The 17,921-nt window shown below is 41.2% G+C and overlaps 2 protein-coding genes across 7 annotated transcripts in view; one reads left to right on the plus strand and one right to left on the minus strand.

The window, feature by feature from the left end:
- SETD4 (SET domain containing 4) overlaps positions 1 to 8,961 on the minus strand; it is a 25,883-nt gene extending 16,922 nt beyond the window's left edge. For 2 of the 4 annotated variants that reach the window (XM_083819994.1, XM_083819996.1), the window contains exons 1-10: positions 8,661 to 8,763; positions 8,289 to 8,391; positions 7,756 to 7,851; positions 6,759 to 6,796; positions 5,172 to 5,260; positions 3,576 to 4,005; positions 2,644 to 2,818; positions 1,892 to 1,973; positions 1,467 to 1,547; positions 366 to 489 (exon numbers count right to left, since the gene is read on the minus strand). In XM_083819994.1, the coding sequence (XP_083676120.1) occupies positions 366 to 489; positions 1,467 to 1,547; positions 1,892 to 1,973; positions 2,644 to 2,818; positions 3,576 to 4,005; positions 5,172 to 5,260; positions 6,759 to 6,796; positions 7,756 to 7,851; positions 8,289 to 8,358 (1,185 nt within the window). In that variant the 5' untranslated portion in view covers positions 8,359 to 8,391; positions 8,661 to 8,763. Of the gene's footprint in view, positions 1 to 365; positions 490 to 1,466; positions 1,548 to 1,891; positions 1,974 to 2,643; positions 2,819 to 3,575; positions 4,006 to 5,171; positions 5,261 to 6,758; positions 6,797 to 7,755; positions 7,852 to 8,247; positions 8,392 to 8,660; positions 8,764 to 8,825 lie in introns of those variants that run through there. The other 2 variants (XM_083819995.1, XM_083819997.1) reach the window with 2 other exon arrangements.
- On the plus strand, positions 8,842 to 16,440 carry LOC310892351 (carbonyl reductase [NADPH] 1-like). 3 transcript variants are annotated; one of them, XM_083819999.1, is made up of 4 exons: positions 8,842 to 8,967; positions 9,918 to 10,237; positions 13,470 to 13,577; positions 15,177 to 16,440. In XM_083819999.1, the coding sequence occupies exons 2-4, from the start codon at positions 9,952 to 9,954 to the stop codon at positions 15,611 to 15,613; spliced, it is 831 nt and encodes a 276-aa protein (XP_083676125.1). In that variant the 5' UTR covers positions 8,842 to 8,967; positions 9,918 to 9,951; the 3' UTR covers positions 15,614 to 16,440. The 3 variants fall into 3 exon arrangements, with proteins under 3 accessions (XP_083676125.1, XP_083676124.1, XP_083676126.1); XM_083819998.1 differs by having other exon boundaries at positions 8,854 to 8,987; XM_083820000.1 differs by lacking the exon at positions 8,842 to 8,967 and adding an exon at positions 9,574 to 9,632.
- Positions 16,441 to 17,921: the final 1,481 nt, after the last annotated feature.

A 17,921-nucleotide genomic window follows, 5' to 3' on the forward strand; every position in this document is an offset into this window, starting at 1 on the left:
AACATCTTAGTGCAGACTCCAATAAAGTAGGCACATTTCTTTTAAGATGTAAACGAAACTTCAACTTAAGAAATTTCAACAAACACGATACTGTGGGCAGAGCAAGTTTAAATACTATTCACTTTTTTATAGGGCTTTGTATAAGCTTTGTAACATGGTTCCTCCTTCTGCTGCAGCCACAAATTCTGCTGAGCAATTTATTTAGCGGTGTCAGTCGCCCTGGTAACAAACCCTACACCATCCCAGTGAAGTCAATTCCCTCCATCACTCAACCCTAAAATTCTTAACCCTGAAAATTAGACTGCCATACATTTATGCAGGGAGAGAAAGGCATCTGGGCTACCTTGCTCTTCTAACCAAATTACCTGGAGAAGGACACGCTGTGTCTCCTCTGCTAAAAAATGGCATATTTTTGCTGTTATATCCAAAGCCTGCTGTTCGTTTCTGGCTGATATTACATCACCAAGCAGCACTCTCCTCCAGCAAGTACTAGAATCAAAATGTTTGAACAACACACAATCACTTGCTGTGTTCCAAAACTAAATATTAAACACATGGTTATATTCATAATAACATTGTAGGCATAAGGCAAGTAAAGTTAACATGCACAAAAAAGGCACACAGTGTACAGATATGAGGCTGATGAATCAAGCAAGAGAGAAGAGACATTTAATGGTCCAAAGAAACAGTTTCACCCCTACCCTTTCAGCCAAAGCCAGTCTGTACTTAGGTAAGTGCTTCTAGTCTTCACTGCTCTGCTGCCACCAACTTCAGCAGCACCAGTAAGGACTAAAAGCTATTCAGTCAGGCAGAGCTTATTCACATACCGACACATTTCATGTGCCTAAAACCAGTGTCCTGGGGATTTATTTTTATTTCTTATAATCAATTTATTCCACTCAGCAATCAATCAATCTCTGAAGCATAAACAGCTGCCCAAATCAAAACTAAAAGATAACCTTTTTCCTCTTTTTTAAAATTTACTATTACAAGAAAAGCTCAGGTGACCCTTTTGTATTAAACCTGTCTGAGGCACGCTTGCCATTTGGAACAAATGATCAAAACTTCACTGATAGTCATTGGAGATGACTTTCAGCAACTTATTTGACCTTAGAATATCAGAAGCAAGCAAGGTCAATAGCATATAGGAGTTCTACCAAACCAACAGAAAAATCGCCTGCAGTCTGAATCGTAAAGAAACATCTGGTTCTTGAAATAGAAAGGGAAAACAATGGGGGTGTGTGTAGTGCTTAATACAATAAAGTAAAAGAGCAAAGCAAGAAATAGGCAGTCTCTTCATGTTGTATACTTTTCTCTGCCTTTCTTCTTTTCCCCCTCTCACCTGGAGTCAATCAGATAGACACAAGATCCAAACCTGTCCCCACCGTCTCACACACAGGCAGCAAAGAACAAAGGAAAATGACATATGCACACTGTCTACATATTCAAAAAGTACTGAAACTTACAATTCATCTGCTCCAAGACTTAACAACTTGAGGGCTGTAAGAAGTCTCCAAGATGGTCCATCCCATCCAAAGGTCAAGTTTCTAAAAAGACAGAAGTGCTGAGATACAGAAAGTATAGGTTGTCTTCTACAGCCCAGCAGTTTTCTTCCTGGTAATTGTCAACAAGAGAAGATCTGCTCTTCAGAAGTAGAGGATTCCCTGACTAATCTTACCCTGCTGCTGTCCACAACTAGGAGACAGGCTGGATCTTGAAGCCTGATATTGGTGTTTACCTCTTGTATGTTCTCTCACAAACAGTGAGCAAATCAGTTTGTTAGATAAAAATGATTTTATGGTGGATTTTGATACCAGAAGCAAAATTTGACTCCCAGAAACAAAAAATTATAAGAAAGCTAACATGGAAACAAAAAACTCTAGATACCTACTGTAAGAAATCATGATCCTTCAGAATAGAAAGCTTTGCATCTCTCTGCTTGTCCAGTGGTGGAAAATATTTGAGGAGAGTATCTACATAAAAACATATTTAAAATATTTATGTAAATAATACAAAGAAGAAACCACAACTCTCAATTCTGAAATGATATTTCAACTGTATTTGTCACACAGCTAAAAGATAAAAGACCAAAACTGCTAAATCTGGGAGAACTTGAACATAATCAAAAACATATTTGGGAGGTGCTCACTACATCTTAAAAGCAATCAGCAACCTGCAGGATTGTATCCTTATAGTGGAAATTCTGGCTCAAATTAAAGTCATGAAAAACTTTTAGTAACTCCAGCTAGTGGGAATCAGGGCTTCAATCTTGAAAAACGATGATACAATCTAAGACATCCAGTTAGAAGCTCTATATAAATGGTCGTAAGAATCACAATTTTACAAAAGAAAAAGTTACCAAAACCACTTCCAATTTGAAAATGCCAATCTTTAAATTTTATGCAGTTCAAGGTGGTATCAACTCTACTCCACTTCTTAGAAGTACACAGAAATATTTTGACGATAATAAAATAAAAAACCACAATGCCTTAATATGCACTGTGCATATACATATATGCAAGCAAATGAACTTCACTATCCTTGTTGTTTCTAACCACATTTCCTGTTGAAGGCAGTGTTAGCTCAGACACTCTGCTCTCTACTCTTGTACCTTTTAATGTCAAGACAACTTATAAATCCAACCTGATGAGACATAAACAGTGCTGTGAGGGTTATCAGTGGTAACAAATCCATATTCTAGTAGCAGTCGCTGATTATCATGAGGTCCATAGCAGATAAATACTTCTTCATATTTTTTGCACTGTGAATTTGTCCGTATTTCATAACTTCTTGTCTGTTCATTAAATGCAGCCTTTACCTTTGAGAAATTAAAAGGTAAAAATGTTAGTCTTGGCAGAAGATGGGGAAAAAGGAATCAAGCCTTGAATATTAAAATCCAACAGAACTGAACACTTCTCTAACAGCAACAATAACAGGGTGCAAACAGATAAGCATTACAGATGTCTGAAAAGGCAACCCATTCAGACAATTTAACACTAGGAGTACTCCAAAAATACTAGTACAAAGAACGAACATCAAAATCGTAGTCTGCAGGATGTGCCTGCCATCCACTCTGTAGACTTATTACAGAAGCCCCAAATAAAAGTGGCCTCATGCGGAGCTAACCACTTTTATGCTGTCCCAGAAATACACTGGCAAAGTCCCATCTCTGTCACCAGGCAGAACTGCTCTGTACACTCTCCTAAGGCTACCTAGAAACTTCAGCCAGAGGTGAAGTAACCCAAGGACTGTGTAACTCTTAGGAGTTGAGCCTGTGGGGAGAGCAGGGTAGGGTTATATTTACAAGTGGTTCCTCCCAGTAGCTACCCTGGAAGCAAATCTCAGCCAGAAATTGAGAGCTCCCCCTGTACCTCTGCTTTACTGAGTAAGAGCCTCCAGGGTACATGTGAACCACGCATACTCAGACTGCGGGTGTCGTCCAGATAGACAACTTCCCCACTATGAGATCTCTTGCTAACCTCCAGACACTCCTAATCCATCACATAAATGTATACTGCATTGGGATAGTACATTCATATATCAAGAAATTAAGTGATCTATTCTTAGTCTCTTACCTGAACATTTGGACTGTGGTTTAGCAGATCTAAATATGGTGCCAATGCATAAACATCTGGCTCAAGAGAAAAACATTCCCTCTGGGAATGTTTCATGTATATTGTTCTGGTATTTATAGTGCACCAAGCCCACTCTAAGGCACTGTAGTTAAAAATAGTTCCTGTGTTCTCAGCAAATAAAGACTGCAGGGAAGAGAAAAAAGCTTTGGAAGACGCGTACAATTCATGGACCATTGTTCTCTGCTCCTCAGCCTTATTTTTTAAAGGTTCGGGAAGAAGGCTCACTACATCTTGCTCCAAACAAACAGGGCAAGTGTATGACTTTGGTAAAACATCAAGATACGGCTTCCACAGAGATTTCTCACCAGCATGCTTCTCTGCTACTAAAAACGTGCACAGTGCTATCAAAGGAGATACAGGAGGCTTCCATCTATTAAAAATAAAAAAGCAGATACACAGAGGTGAGATAGGAAATTGATGTAGTAGTATTTTGTCTATCTTTTAATTCTTTGAAATGTTATAAATAACTTCTATTTTAAACTTCTTTGTAGTTAATTTCCAAGTCTTTTTGATTCTTTCAAAGGGGCTTTTGACTTCATTTTATTGAGAAGCTATAAAAGTCAGTTTGTGGTAAAAAATTTCAGGTTCACCTCTTGTTTTCTGTTTTTTTTTTTTTGTTGTTTGTTTGGTTTTTTTTAGGATAGATAACAAGTACTCATGGACCTATTACAGCAAGTCATGGACCTACTAAAGCAAGTCCAGAGGAGGGCCACAAGGATGATCAAAGGGCTGGAGCACCTCTCCTGTGAAGACAGGCTGAGAGAGCTCAGGTTGTTCAGCCTGGAGAAGAGAAGGCTCCAGGGAGACCTCAGAGCGGCCTTCCAGTACCTAAAGGGGGCCTACGGGAAAGCCAGGGAGGGACTCTTTGTCAGGGAGCACAGTGATAAGACAAGGAATAATAGTTTTAAACTAAAAAAAGGTAGATTTAGATTAGATAGAAAGGTGAAGTTCTTACTCTGAGGGTGGTGAGGCACTTCACCAGGTTGCCCAGAGAAGCTGTGGATGCCCCATCCCTGGAGGTGTTCAAGGCCAGCCTGGATGGGGCTTGGAGAAACCTGGTCTGGAGGGAGGTGTCCCTGCCCTTAGCAGGGGGTTGGAATTAGATGGTCTTTAAGGTCCCTTCCAACCCAAACCATTCTGTGATTCTATGATTCAACTCAACATCCAGCATAGGCCTTTGTCCTGAACATTCTAAAAGGCTATGTTCAGGTGATTGCTTTGCTGCCTCATGTTATTCCCCTTCTTCTATTGAAGCATACTTTCAAATTTCTAAGAAACCATTCATAACTGGCATTTAGGTCCAAGATGGCTCTAGAGGCAGGTCAAGTTCAAACCTGTACCATACCTCCAACTCCGCCTAGCTGATTATCTGAGCATTCCACATGCAGGAAAGTACACAAAAAATACAAGTTAGAATATGCAGTTCAAAATTCTACCACCACTTAGGATGATTCATCTACTATTGAGCAACCTATGGGAAGGGTCAGCTGAGAAAGTTTTCCTTTATTGCCATGTCACTTTTCACTTTTCACTTACTTGATAATGTATTCTCCTAAGCAGCTGCTAAGGACAGTGTCCGTGGTGAGTAAGCATTTTTCAGGCAATGAAATAACCAGTTCCCCTGCCTTTGAGGGAAAAAATAAAATGTAAAGGTCAAGTGTAAATGGCTCATCTACTATGTGATTCATGAAGAGAGAACCCAGAGAACACTAATGACAGGAAGCAATCAGATGTGATGTTGAATTTAATGGAAACTAACATGGCTTTAAGACAGTCACAGTCCAGGGAAGGAGTATGACTGCAACCAGTAGGAACTGTCTCCTGCAGAAACTCACCTGTTCACAACAGTTTGGTGCCTGGCTCCTCAGCATCACTACCTTCTGTACTATGATACATTTTATAAATGATCTCACAAACACCTGCTCTTCTATCAACAGAGCAGCATGGAGTAGGGATGTGTAAGGTCATGTCTACCCTGATGTTGTTCAAGCTGCCGTGTGTGTAAATTAGCTTTCATTCCTAGCTTGAGAGGTACATGTCCATCCCTGTAGCAAGAGGACATAAGTCAATACTCTCCTCTTCCCATTCCTCTCCTGTATTTCCCTATCCTGTTCAAGTATAGCTGAGTATAGCTCTCATTTTATTAACTGCAGACTCCCAGCACTGTGGATAATCCAAACCTCTGGCTTCAACTGCTGGCTGTGGCCCTGGGAACATATGCTGAGCCAGCATGAGAACCTACGCTGTTCTCCACACAGACTCTCCACTGCATCTCCTTCCTATCTCTTGCTGTATTCTCTGTTTCACAAAAGGCTCTGGGTCTGATTTCCCAATATTTGATATACTATTCTCATGCCAGTTAGGAAACTTCTCCAACAAGCCTATTTTCTGAGAGGCACTCTGCAGTTGGAGATCAGTCTTGCTATGCCAATATCTGAAGGTCAAGGTATTTTTGCTATTATGTGCCTTTTCTGCTGGGAACGTTTGGGAAATTACATTTTTATTACTTGGTTATCAACAAAGAAGAGGGCCATTGAAGGGTGATTAAAGCTGTGGTTTCACATTATGGTTAAGATAATCTAACGCCAAATGCTGCTTAAAAGCCTTGACCCCCTCCCTCCATCTCCCTCCCTGACGTGCCATTGCTCCCTTTGTACCACGTAGTCTAACCAAGGTGTGCCATTTCAAGGAGCAAATCTATCAAAGGAAAGAGAGAGTCTTCTCCTGGTTTAGCTTCCTGAGGCAATTTACCCCAAGAGCAAGGAAACTTCTAGAAGCCAGTGGCTGAGGAAAAATGCACACAGCAAGAAGTGGGCCTGCTCTTCTGTTTTCAGTTAGCCACTGACTGCCTTAAATTGAAATAAGACTGCATACTAGATTGCTGTAAATGAGTATAGTAATCCCCTCATCCAGTGAGTCCTGAGGGTATATACAATATAATTTTGCAGATACGACAACACTACAATTTCTAGTGTTAGGCTAGAAATTACATTTACAACAGGGACTACAAACACCTTGTCTGGAATTTTGAGTTTTCTTGTTGCAGAAGTCATATTCTATGATTCAATGATTACAATTTAACGAACCTAGAGGAGCTCCTGCATTACAATCAACATTACTAACCTGAAGAGCTTTTGTTGTCATCAGTCCTCTTCCTGTATCTGAAGCAGAAACAAAGAGAATGTTTATAGTAAAATACAAGACTATGGTAAGCTTCAATAAATTTACAGGCCCACAAGGAATAAGTCTAAAATAATATATACCTCTCTGAAAAATCATAAGAAGCCAATTATAGATTGTTCTAGATACACACCACATTTCTTTTTCTCTTTTTACTCTATTTCCCTTTTTACTTTTATACTATTTTTTCAGGACCTGGAGAAAGCCCTTCCCCTGCACCCCTGCAACAGTTGTTGTCCAGTTCTAGAAATTACTCAATTCCTTTTTCCCAATTCTCTTTAAGCACATCTTTCACCATTGGCTCTTGACCCTGTTTTCAAAGTTTTAACTTCACTTTACAATTTCTATTTACAATATTTTTCTCTGATTCATACTACCCTCTCTACTCTCTCTTCAATACTGCAAAAGTTTTTGAAACACTATCTAACTGAAGAGAAAAAATACAGGTACGTATCTTTACTGTAAACAGTAGTATATGACTCTGACCTCTAAAATCATTTACTTATCTGTATCACTAGCACTGCTGAACTAGCACAGATAAATAAAAGGTAAAGAAATGATACCACGGTTAGACTCTGATACTGGAAACACTTGACATGATACTTTCTTCTTGAAAACTGTACTATTAACACTTAAAATCTCAATTTCTACAAGGAATTTGGCATAGGTTTGCATGTTTTACAGCATACCTGAGAACTCTCTATAACAGAGCTTTACAGAAAAGTATTTCTATATAAGAAACAGTTTACAGTATTTCAGGCCTCCACATACACTTATTTGTGTTAAATGACATTAACGTGCACTTATCAAAAGTCTTTAAAAGACTAATGGTAGCTGCATTTTTTTTTTTTTTTGCTAACGTGAGTGATTCAAAGCCAAAGTAGGAATACAACATTCTTAATCAGAAATATGTACCACCAATAAATAATTAGAACATTACCCCAGAACTGTGCTGGTCTTAAATAACTGTCTTCAAACCCTCTCTCTTTCAGCCACTTCTTAAGTTTAATATATTCCAGTTTGTGACTGCAGTTGACTGAAAATGAAAGAGACGTTTAATGCTGTAAAATAGTGCTCTATTGTAAAACAAATCAAATACAAAAATTTGACTGTGTTCAGAAAAAAATATATTTTCAACTTTTTAGTACAGAATAATAGAATAGCAAGAAAGGCTCCCCTTGAACTAGCTTGCTAAGTTCTGGGCCTCTGGGCACTGGGAGCTCTCAGAATCGTAGGAGTTATTCAGCAAAGTCAAGGGACAAAGAACTTAAGAATAACATGGTACTTCCCATCAACCAGAAAACAGAGCTCACAATATTCACCAGGTTCTGACTGGGAATGCAATGTTAGAATATTTGTACAGAAAAAAAAAATCTGAATGCTATTTGCAAAATACAAAAATGTTTGAGAAATGTGCACCATAAAATGATACCTAGATAAACAATTATTTAGCAGTACTTCCAGGGGTACTACCTCCATGCATGAATCCCTGCAAGTGTTTTCTTCTTCTCTTTCGACCTGTCCTGCCTCTGTTTCTCTTCATATTAAGAAACAGATCTCACCTTTTTCAGACAGCCTAAATTTAGGGAAAATACATAAATAAATAAAAATATTAAATGACCACTTCAAATATTGCATGTTTCTTTCATTTCAATAAGAAAAATCAGACCACTCTCCGCTGAATACACCGGCTCTTTAAACTTAAGCAAATGTACTACAAGCAAACCCATAAATGAGGGTGGGTGATGGGGTGAGAGAAGAGGGAAAGCCTTTATCTCCAGCCTCACATTGGCCAAGGTATGGCCATAACTGTCTAAAGCAAATGAGACGCGGGTGTTCACGTACACAAAACTCAAACAGTTTCCAAACAGCAAATATATTAGAGTTATAGAAAATCAACAGCCAAAAATGGCTGCCCCAGTCACCCATCCGCCTCGCAGGCACCCACCCAGCTGCCTCCAGCCCACCTGCAATGAGGGATTAAAGCACCCGCCACCGCCGGCCCCTTACCCTGCCCGCCCGCACCGGCCCTGCCCGCCGCGGGAGGCGGGGCCCCGGCCGCCATCTTAAGTACGTGCGCCTGCGCCTGGGGAGCGCGGTGTGTGGCGGGCGGCCAGGTCAACCTCCTGCAGCGCGGCGCTGAGGGGCCGGGGTAGGCACGCGGAGCCAGAGGTGGGTCGGGGGGCGCCGGCCGCCCCTCGGGTCTCTCTGCTGGGCTCGCCCTGCGGCCAGCACGGAGTCTCCTGGGGACCTGGGCTTGGTCTTGGCTTGTGGGATCCCTTCTGCTTTTATTTTAGGGCGAAAAAGGGGTGCTGGGGAGGTGGTAGGCGGCCAGCGGGGCCTCGGTAGCGAAGCGGGAGGGAAGGCTGGGCATGAGTTGTCCGACATCTCCGGCGTGATGTGGGTGTTTTTTGGGAGCTGGTGAGGATTTATTCCTGCTAGGTGCCTGCTCGTGGTTACTTGCAAGCTCTTTCGGAAGGGAATAGCGGTTAAAAGTGGACAGAAACTGCTTTTGAAACTCGCTTATATGAGTGAAATGCAGGTTTTCATGTGCCGCATCTGTAAGAAGAGCGGTTTTCTAAAGTGTACTTTGTATCTAAAGCTAGCTGATGTGTTAAATGGAAGAAAAGTTGTATGAGGGCAATGCGTGGTCCCTGTATCCTTCTGAAAACACTAGAATTAGTTCTGCTTGGTGCTTCAGGATCAAGCTGCTCCTCTTGTATTTTTCAGCCCAGGTTTTTCAGTTTTGACTTCATCAGTGCTTGACCTGAACCAGCTGAATGTCCTGAAAAAAAGGAAATGGTCATTCTATAAGGTGTATGTCCAAAAGGCTGTAATACTATCAAAAGTTAAGTTAGCACTGCAGACTAGTGACTTTAAAATAAAGTCCAGCCAGTGGCAGAGTTAAAACTTTTTAACACCAAATATAGTTCTTTGCTAATAGCTCATGCTAGTTCACTAAATTAATGTTAATGTATAGTTGTAACGTAGGTTTACATAATTCAAAGAGAAATTCTAAATGGGATTTTTAATCCTTAATCCTTTTTTAGATATCCGTTCTGTCCATCAGAGCATAAAACTTCTCTTCTTTGCTGTTTGCAGTTACTGTTGCTTTAGTGTACATTCAGAGAGGACAATGTCCAGCGTGCCTGTGGCTGTGGTGACCGGCTCCAACAAAGGGATCGGCTTCGCAATTGTGCGGGCTATGTGCAAGCAGTTCCCAGGGGATGTGTACCTCACAGCCCGGGACCCCGGACGTGGCCAGGAAGCAGTGGCGAAGCTCCAGGAGGAAGGGCTGCATCCTCTCTTCCACCAGCTGGATATTGATGATCCGCAGAGTATCAGAGCTCTGCGGGACTTCCTGAAGGAGAAATATGGAGGTCTGAATGTGCTGGTTAACAATGCAGGGATAGCTTTCAAAGGTAGGAAGCAGACCGTCTGGGTTATTCATGTGGTATAAAGTTACATGGAGAAGGATGGTACATGCATCAAGGATTTTATAAAGCTTTTATGGGGTTTCTGTGCCAACACCATGCTGCTTTTTGGCTGGGCAAGCTGCCTACTATCTCAAGCATGACGAGAGGGCAATGTGAAACAGCTCTTCTTTCAGCACCTGATGAGTTAACTGTGTATGTAAAGATGCATCCCTGGAGTATTTTATTTGCATCGTGTACAGAGCGTGCAAATACTCTAGATGCACAGTGCACGTGAGCAGAGGGGTTTGTTGCCTTGGTGCATGTGAGTTTCATCAGACCTATGGCAGTCCGTTATAGGTATGAAAGTTGGCCATGTTCCTCTGGGATCTGAGTTTTCTGTGTTTCACGAGACCTGTACTTTGCTCTGTGCATTATCTGCTCAGGAGTTCCAGTTGATAAAAAGGAGAACCTTCAGCTCTGGGTGTTCCTGTCACCTTTACTTCTCATTAACTTTCTCTGGCAATTCAGTTACCTGTAGAACAGTTAATCTAAATCTTGCTGTGCTGAGAAAGAGTTGAAATTTTTCATCTAGTAGACAAAGTAAGGAAGGCACCACAGTTGTAAGGTAGAAGAGTGCATTCTACTTGTAGATATTTATAAAAAATTGAGAATCATGTTAGCTCCAGATGGAGCAAATCACAGGCATGACTACTAGTTCATTTCCCTGCCAGTAAAAGCTTGCTCTCCTGTTTTTTAATCTCTTTGCCTGATCTATAATTAGGACATTAACTGTTCAAGGACAGCATAAGCACTGTTTCATCTGCTCACAGTATGGGTTAAGGCAGCCTGTCAGGTAGTATGGACTAATCCTCACTTGCTGCTGAAGATGGAGCTTCTTACATAGTGGGAATGTAGCAAAGGTGTTCTGAAGTCAAGTCACTGTTTACATTTTGCTTGGTACTCTGCAGGAAGATTGCTTCTGTTGACGATCAGCTCAATAAGGGGCAACTCTTAATACAATTTCAGTGCATCCTGAAGTGTGGACAAATAGAGCAGTGCTAGAACTTAACAGCAGTGGTTAAATTATTGCATCTCTGTCCAAGGTTATTGCACAAAAAGCCTGCAGGTCTCTAGACCAGCATTTCTTCAGTTCATAATCAGGGCCCTAGCTCAACCTGCAAGTGACAATGTGTTTGAGCTAGACTAGACTGTAAGTGCCATAGTTGAAGTGCAGTGTGTGTTTCCCCTTGCTGACTTTGCAGCGACCGTAGCGTTCACCAGGGTGGATACCTGGGCAGCTGAAACAAAAAATCCAGAAATCACTCTAGCAAGATTGGCTAGAGCTCATCTGTGAGAGATCTCAGATCTATTATTGTATAGACACTGGACAGATAAATCACAGAATCATTTAGATTGGAAACGACTCTTAAGAGCATGAAGTCCAACCGTCAACCTAACACTACCAAGTCTGCCACTAAGCCGTATCCCTAAAGCACCACATCCACAAATAGGTGAAAATAGCGTGAGCAGTGAGGTTTCTGTTAATTCCTTTACAACAGCATAGATTTTTCTATTCATAAGTTGCTTCCAGGCGCTTAGAACTTGACTTTTGTCATGCTGACAATTCACCGTGAGTCAGCAGTAGGTCATATGACCGGCTCCTCTATCACAGTTCTTATCTGTAACTGCTGTTGTGCAAGTATCTAACAGAGGTTAGAGAGTTACACCTAGGTATAATAACTTGCTCTGATCCTTATCTCGTATTTTGGCTTTAATTCTTGCTTTCGTGGTTTTTGCTGCCATCCCAGAATTTATGGTTTCATTTCCTTATTGTAGAAATGTGTTATTGCTGTCTGACAGAGATCAGATTTGTCATTAAATTGAATTTATTGTTCAGTTGTTGTGCTGCGCTACAGGTAGTCCAGCGAAGTCCTTAGTCCACCAAAAATGTCCCTGTATGAAATGACTGTGTACTTGTGACTTGTCCTCTGGATGAGCTTCTGTGAAAGCAGTCATTCTAGTAACGCTTGTTAAGTCAGGGGAGGGCATATCAATCAGATGTTACAAGATATATATTTTGTTTGACAAATGGGTGGGTTTCTGAGGGCAGGGGAGTTTGTTGCAGAGTGGGCATGGAAGCAGGAGTTTTGGATTGCGTGGACTTCTAGTTTTTTCTCCTGTTGTCACAGCTTTTGCAGTAGGCAATGGTCCAGCTTTTATCTCTGTTTTAAATGTAAGCAAGTGATCTGCTTGAGACTGACTTATTTACAGTCATTTAAGCCGAGTTTTACAATAAAACCACAACTATGTTAACCATCAAGTGATCTGTTACTACTTCTCTGAGTTTACGTAGGTCTGGGCTATGGAGACCAAGTGAAGACCTACCTATTCTGTGTAGGTGGCCTTTATCGCTGCAGAGATTGAGCCTGTAGCAGATGAGGAAGAATGCTGTCTCTTTAACTTATTTCCCCTCAAGCTGGAGGGCGCACAGCATATGGCTTATTGCTGAGCCAAATCGTCAGCTGATGGCACATCCTACCCCACTTCTGGTGGTGGCAAGCTGTCAGTTCTGAGATCACAGCCTTAAGCAGACTGTGGAACTGCACCATACGATTACCTAAGTCAGCTCCCTGTTCTTTCCTAGCTTCATGTTTCCTACTCTTGTGCTTGTGTCAGCACAGATCTGTCAGTTTAGGGAAACGATTTATCACACTGGTATTAGTGGGTTTTTTTGGACTGCAGCAAATGCTATCCCTGCATTTATAGAATGTTTTACAGTGTTTGTTGCAATTCTGTACTGCTCTGACTCCCAAGTCCTGTCTGAGAACCCAAAAGACATAGCAAGAAATGAGTCAGGATATGGAAGCAATTGTCTGCCCTGGTTTTGGATCTTAATGCCTGAGTAGTAGTCTAACTTCTCCATCTTCAGTGGCAGTATCCTAGATTCAGGATCTTTTTTGCTCTCTTATTTCCCCTCTTACCCATCACCTCCCCCAGATATGTCAGGATGCTGGTAAAGTGCTGCACTGTGCATTTAAGAGGAGAGGGCACCTCCAAGTTTGCTTGGATGTGGTAGTGACAGCCCATACTCTGAGAACTAGATGTGAGTAGGTAGGTCATTGGACAGTGATAAGATAAACTTGTTTGTTTTTGTTAGTTCAATAACTTCCTTTCAAACAGTAGTATAATTCTGTTTTGTTCTGTTTTTTCCTCCCTTGCTACTGCCTCTTACAAAAAGTTCATGACCAAACTCCGTTTGCAGTCCAAGCAGAGGTTACCCTGAAGACAAACTTTTTTGGAACCAGGAATATTTGCACAGAATTGTTGCCTATTATGAAGCCTTATGGTAAGTGTAACATAACAAGCAGAGAAATCGTTCTATGTGACTTTTTTTTTGGTGCTCATTAACTGGCAAAATCCTGTCATGTCTCAAGCACACTGGTCTGAAGTGGAATTTTCATGGCACCCTCAAGAAGAAATGAAGAATTTACACACATTCTTTTCATGCTACTTGCCTACATAAATTGTTCTCGCTTTAAAAGAACATTCTGATCATACAATTAGGATAAAGAAGCAACTAAAAATAGTATTCCCATTGGGTTTGATGCGATAAGCCTGTCCTTGCAACTGAGGAAACCTTTTTGATAGGCTGTTGGTCTGTCTCTAGATCACAGCCTTTGCTGTATTTGCAGGTGTTCAGTGATGTAATTATAAATAGCACTCAAAGATGCTTTACACTGTCGTAATTTGGTGGTAGCAGGAGGAACTCGAGGAAAAACTTCACCAAAAATGGTAAATAGAATGGAGGGAGACCAGGATAAAAGAAGGCAGATGCATCAATAATAAAAGGATATTAGCAGCACGCAAATAATCTGTACTCCTCAGATGACTATCCTGCACGGAATGCTCCTCTTGTCAAAACCTGGAGTGCTTGAATGCTGCTGACATGTCACAGATAATTTGAAAGGAGGGTATTTGGATCCAATTCCTACATCAAACTCATGAAGTTGTTATGCTTGGTGGTGGTGGTTTTTTTTCAATAGCAGTATTTTCAAACTTGTGATTGTGTGATATTTCCATGGATATTTGGGTAAGTGCTTGATGCTATAAGTGAAGTGTAGTCTATACTGACATCTAAGTACACCCACAGTTTGCATGAGAAAAGGAGTAGATGAGATAAAAGTTGGGAACTCTGAGTTCATAGGGAGGAGAGAAAGGACATGAAGTGAATTTGAGTCAGTAGATGGGGGAGAGTAAAGAGTGACAAAATAGCAATTTAGTCCCTTGTACCAAGGGCAAAGAACAAGTATGTTAATAAAGTCATTAATAAAAATGATTAATTTCTGTGGCTTTTAAGGTCTAAATCCTTGCATTTGTTCCTTAGTTCATTCTGTGCTGAAGTGCTAGGGGAGAAATAGCTTACTGCAGTTTTGTGTGCTGGGATTTGTAGATCATGGGGTATCTTATAAACAAGCTGATGCTCTCAATGCATTAGGAACTAGGTTGCTTTTGCTGTATTATGCATTATTCTGGTGTTTGGAGGTATTTTCCTGTGGCACCTTCTTAAAGCTGTTGCAGAACTGAGAATGTTTTCCACCAGAATTTCAAGACTGTATTTAAAGTCTGGCTGCCCTTAAATGAGAAAACCACTTACTGCTCTGACTGTGCCTACAGACCGTAACAGGCTATATCCTTGAGCATACCTGAAGTTCAGTAGAGAGCTTTTGCAGATTTGCACCTTAAATTACCCTTTGTGATGGAATTCACTAGAGGCATTGAACACTGAGTAGACTGATCTTCCAGAAGTTCTGCAAAATAGTCCATATAAAATATTTTACAGGTATTCACTTAAGCAGTGAACACACAACTGTAGAGCAAACCTACTTCAAGTTTGGGTGTATTTAGTGTGCATAAATGTAACCAGTCTTTATTCTCTTTTTACCAGGTAGAGTAGTGAATGTCTCTAGTATGGCAAGTAGCTCAGCTCTGGGAAACTGCAGCCAAGAACTACAGAAGAAGTTTCGCAGCAACACAATCACTGAGGAAGAGTTGGTGGAGCTCATGACAAAATTTGTGGAAGATACCAAGAAAAATGTGCATGAGAAAGAGGGGTGGCCAAATACTGCCTATGGGGTGTCCAAAATTGGTGTCACAGTCTTGTCCAGAATTCAAGCCCGGATGTTAAATGAGAAAAGAAAAGGTGACCACATCCTTCTCAATGCCTGCTGTCCTGGGTGGGTGAGAACAGACATGGCAGGTCCTAAGGCCCCTAAATCGCCAGAGGAAGGGGCCGAGACCCCAGTTTACTTAGCCCTTTTGCCTTCTGATGCTGATGGCCCTCATGGCCAGTTGGTTAGTGAGAAAACTATTCAGACCTGGTGATCTTACGGTTTGTGGACCCTTGCAAGTGGTAATATGGCTGTAGATCAGCCTGTGCCTCAGTAGTGACACCTAGAGCAGTCTCATCCTTTCCACAGCAGCATGAGGGTCCTTTGTCATTACGGCGGGGGTTACATTTCCAGTGTTTCTCCAACACTGTTTATGCTAGGATGCTTTCCAGCAGTGTCCATTCTGTTCACAGCACTGACTGGGCAGCCTGACATCTGATTTGTGGGGTCTTCCAGCCCAGGTCACGTAAGGGCAACACCACGTTAACCTATGTTGAGGTGTCTGACCTTGTTTACCAGAACTTAGTCTCCATTAAATCATTGCCAGCCTTTCACTTCTCATACTGCCCCTGAGACAGCCTGTGTATCTCTGGCTTGGGGGTCAGATGAGGAGACAAATGCCTTATGCTTTCTTAGTGCAACAGATCTTTCTGGGGACCATAGGTGCTTCTTGAGTTTGTATGTGATTTCTTAAAGGAGAGGATTTTTTTTTTCTCAGAGCTACAATCTAACCAGTTTTTGGGGGAAGCTAATCAGACTCAAACAGAATCACTGTTGTATAAAAATTCCTTGTCATTACAAAATGGAATTAGGTGAAAATAAAAATAGCACTGATACACCATTAATAGGAAAGCTTATCCAGTGGGCTTTATTAATGTGTGCATCAATAAATGATTACTTCTGGACTTCTGTTATTGTGATACTAAAATAGATGTTTGTTGAAAAATACGCTTTAATTTTTTGCATCCAGACCTGTAGCTGGAATGTGTGATGTTTGGAATATATTAAGAGAAAATAAACTACAGAACTGATAATAGCAAACTTCTCCAGAACTTCCAGTTCATTTATTGTCCAGTCAGAAGTTTCCTTATTAAAAGCCCAGATCAAGTGTACTCTGTGTAGTAGAGAAATAGAACTATGAATCCTATGTTACTATTATAGGATAGGGCTAAAATACACAATTATCAGAGTAAAAACATCCTCTAAGCAAAATCACAAATAGGGGAAGCAGTGACATGTAGAGCACTAATTTTTTGGGGGAGTTTAAACGTTGGTTATTGTATTTCAAATGCTTAACCTTGAAAGGGTTGCCCCAGCACTTTAAGCTGTGAGGTGCAGGCATGTCACAGCAGAGGTGTGGGGTGGGTGAGGTAGCTGGCTGCAGCAGGTATGAGCAAAGTGGGTTTTGACTCAGGCAGTAACTGCAGCCTTCATAACATCTGGTTTTGTCCAGTACAAAAGCCATGGTGGGGGCTCCAAGGCCCTGCCCCATCTTTGCTGCAGGGCAAGATGCACACAGGACTGCTATGCAGGAGGAGGGTGCCACCCTCTTCCTCTTGCTATGGGTAACTGAAAGAGCAGGAAAAAAATACCTATGAGCCTCATTAGTTGTGAAAAATTGGTAATGATTCTGTTAATCGGGAGTCAGCAAGATGATGCCAAAGGGGCTTAGCTAACTGGGTTTTATACTGGCTTCCCATGGTACGGTTTGTGTTCAGGGAAGCCTTAGGCACTGGGCACAATGTGTGTGGCTTTATTGATCGCTTAACAGCGCAGAACAAAGGTGTGATTATTAGTCAGTGTTTAAAGGACACAGTAGCTATTGTTTTTCATTAAGATGGAACTGTTGGCACAAGTCAGTTGAAGAGGATGAGTGCTGCCCCTGCCCCAAGGGTTCTCATGTTAATTTATTCTCCATGAAGAAAAATCTCGGAGGCCTGATGTTTAAGGGCAGCAGATCAGTTACAAAACCCCTTTAAAAAGTTTTTAATGCGTTTTATGTAGTAACCACAAGCTGCCTACTGTATCATAGCTCCAAAGGTCATCCTGCTAACAGAGTAACTTGACTATCATGCTGATGTGCAACAGAAAGGACCGTGGCTTTCTTATGCTCTTTTAGCTGTGTCACTGGTACCTCAGCAAAAATGAAACCTGGCTGTTCTGATTTAGTAATAGCTTATGCAGAACTTTAAGAGGTATAATCCAGCAGTGGAAGATCATACCTAGTTCTTCATACTTGAGTCATTAAGTTTCAAAAGTTGCGTGCCCTTCCAGTTGGCGTGCACAAATTTTTCAAATGAAGCTTTACCCAAACCCCCACTTTCATACGGTTTCTGCAAAAACGAGACTGTAAGAATCCCAGGTAAGTTTAATGTAGCTGGATAGTATCCATCATCAAAGAGAGATCAGTTCCTGTATCTCCCTACGTTCTAGAAATCTCCTTAAGTCTAATTCATCATTGTTTGTTTTTTGTTGTTTTGTTTTGCTTTATTTTTACATTCAAGTCAAGCAAATTACCTTTG

The sequence above is a fragment of the Anser anser genome, assembly GCF_964211835.1.
Source record: "Anser anser genome assembly, chromosome: 1".
Taxonomy (NCBI): domain Eukaryota; kingdom Metazoa; phylum Chordata; class Aves; order Anseriformes; family Anatidae; genus Anser; species Anser anser.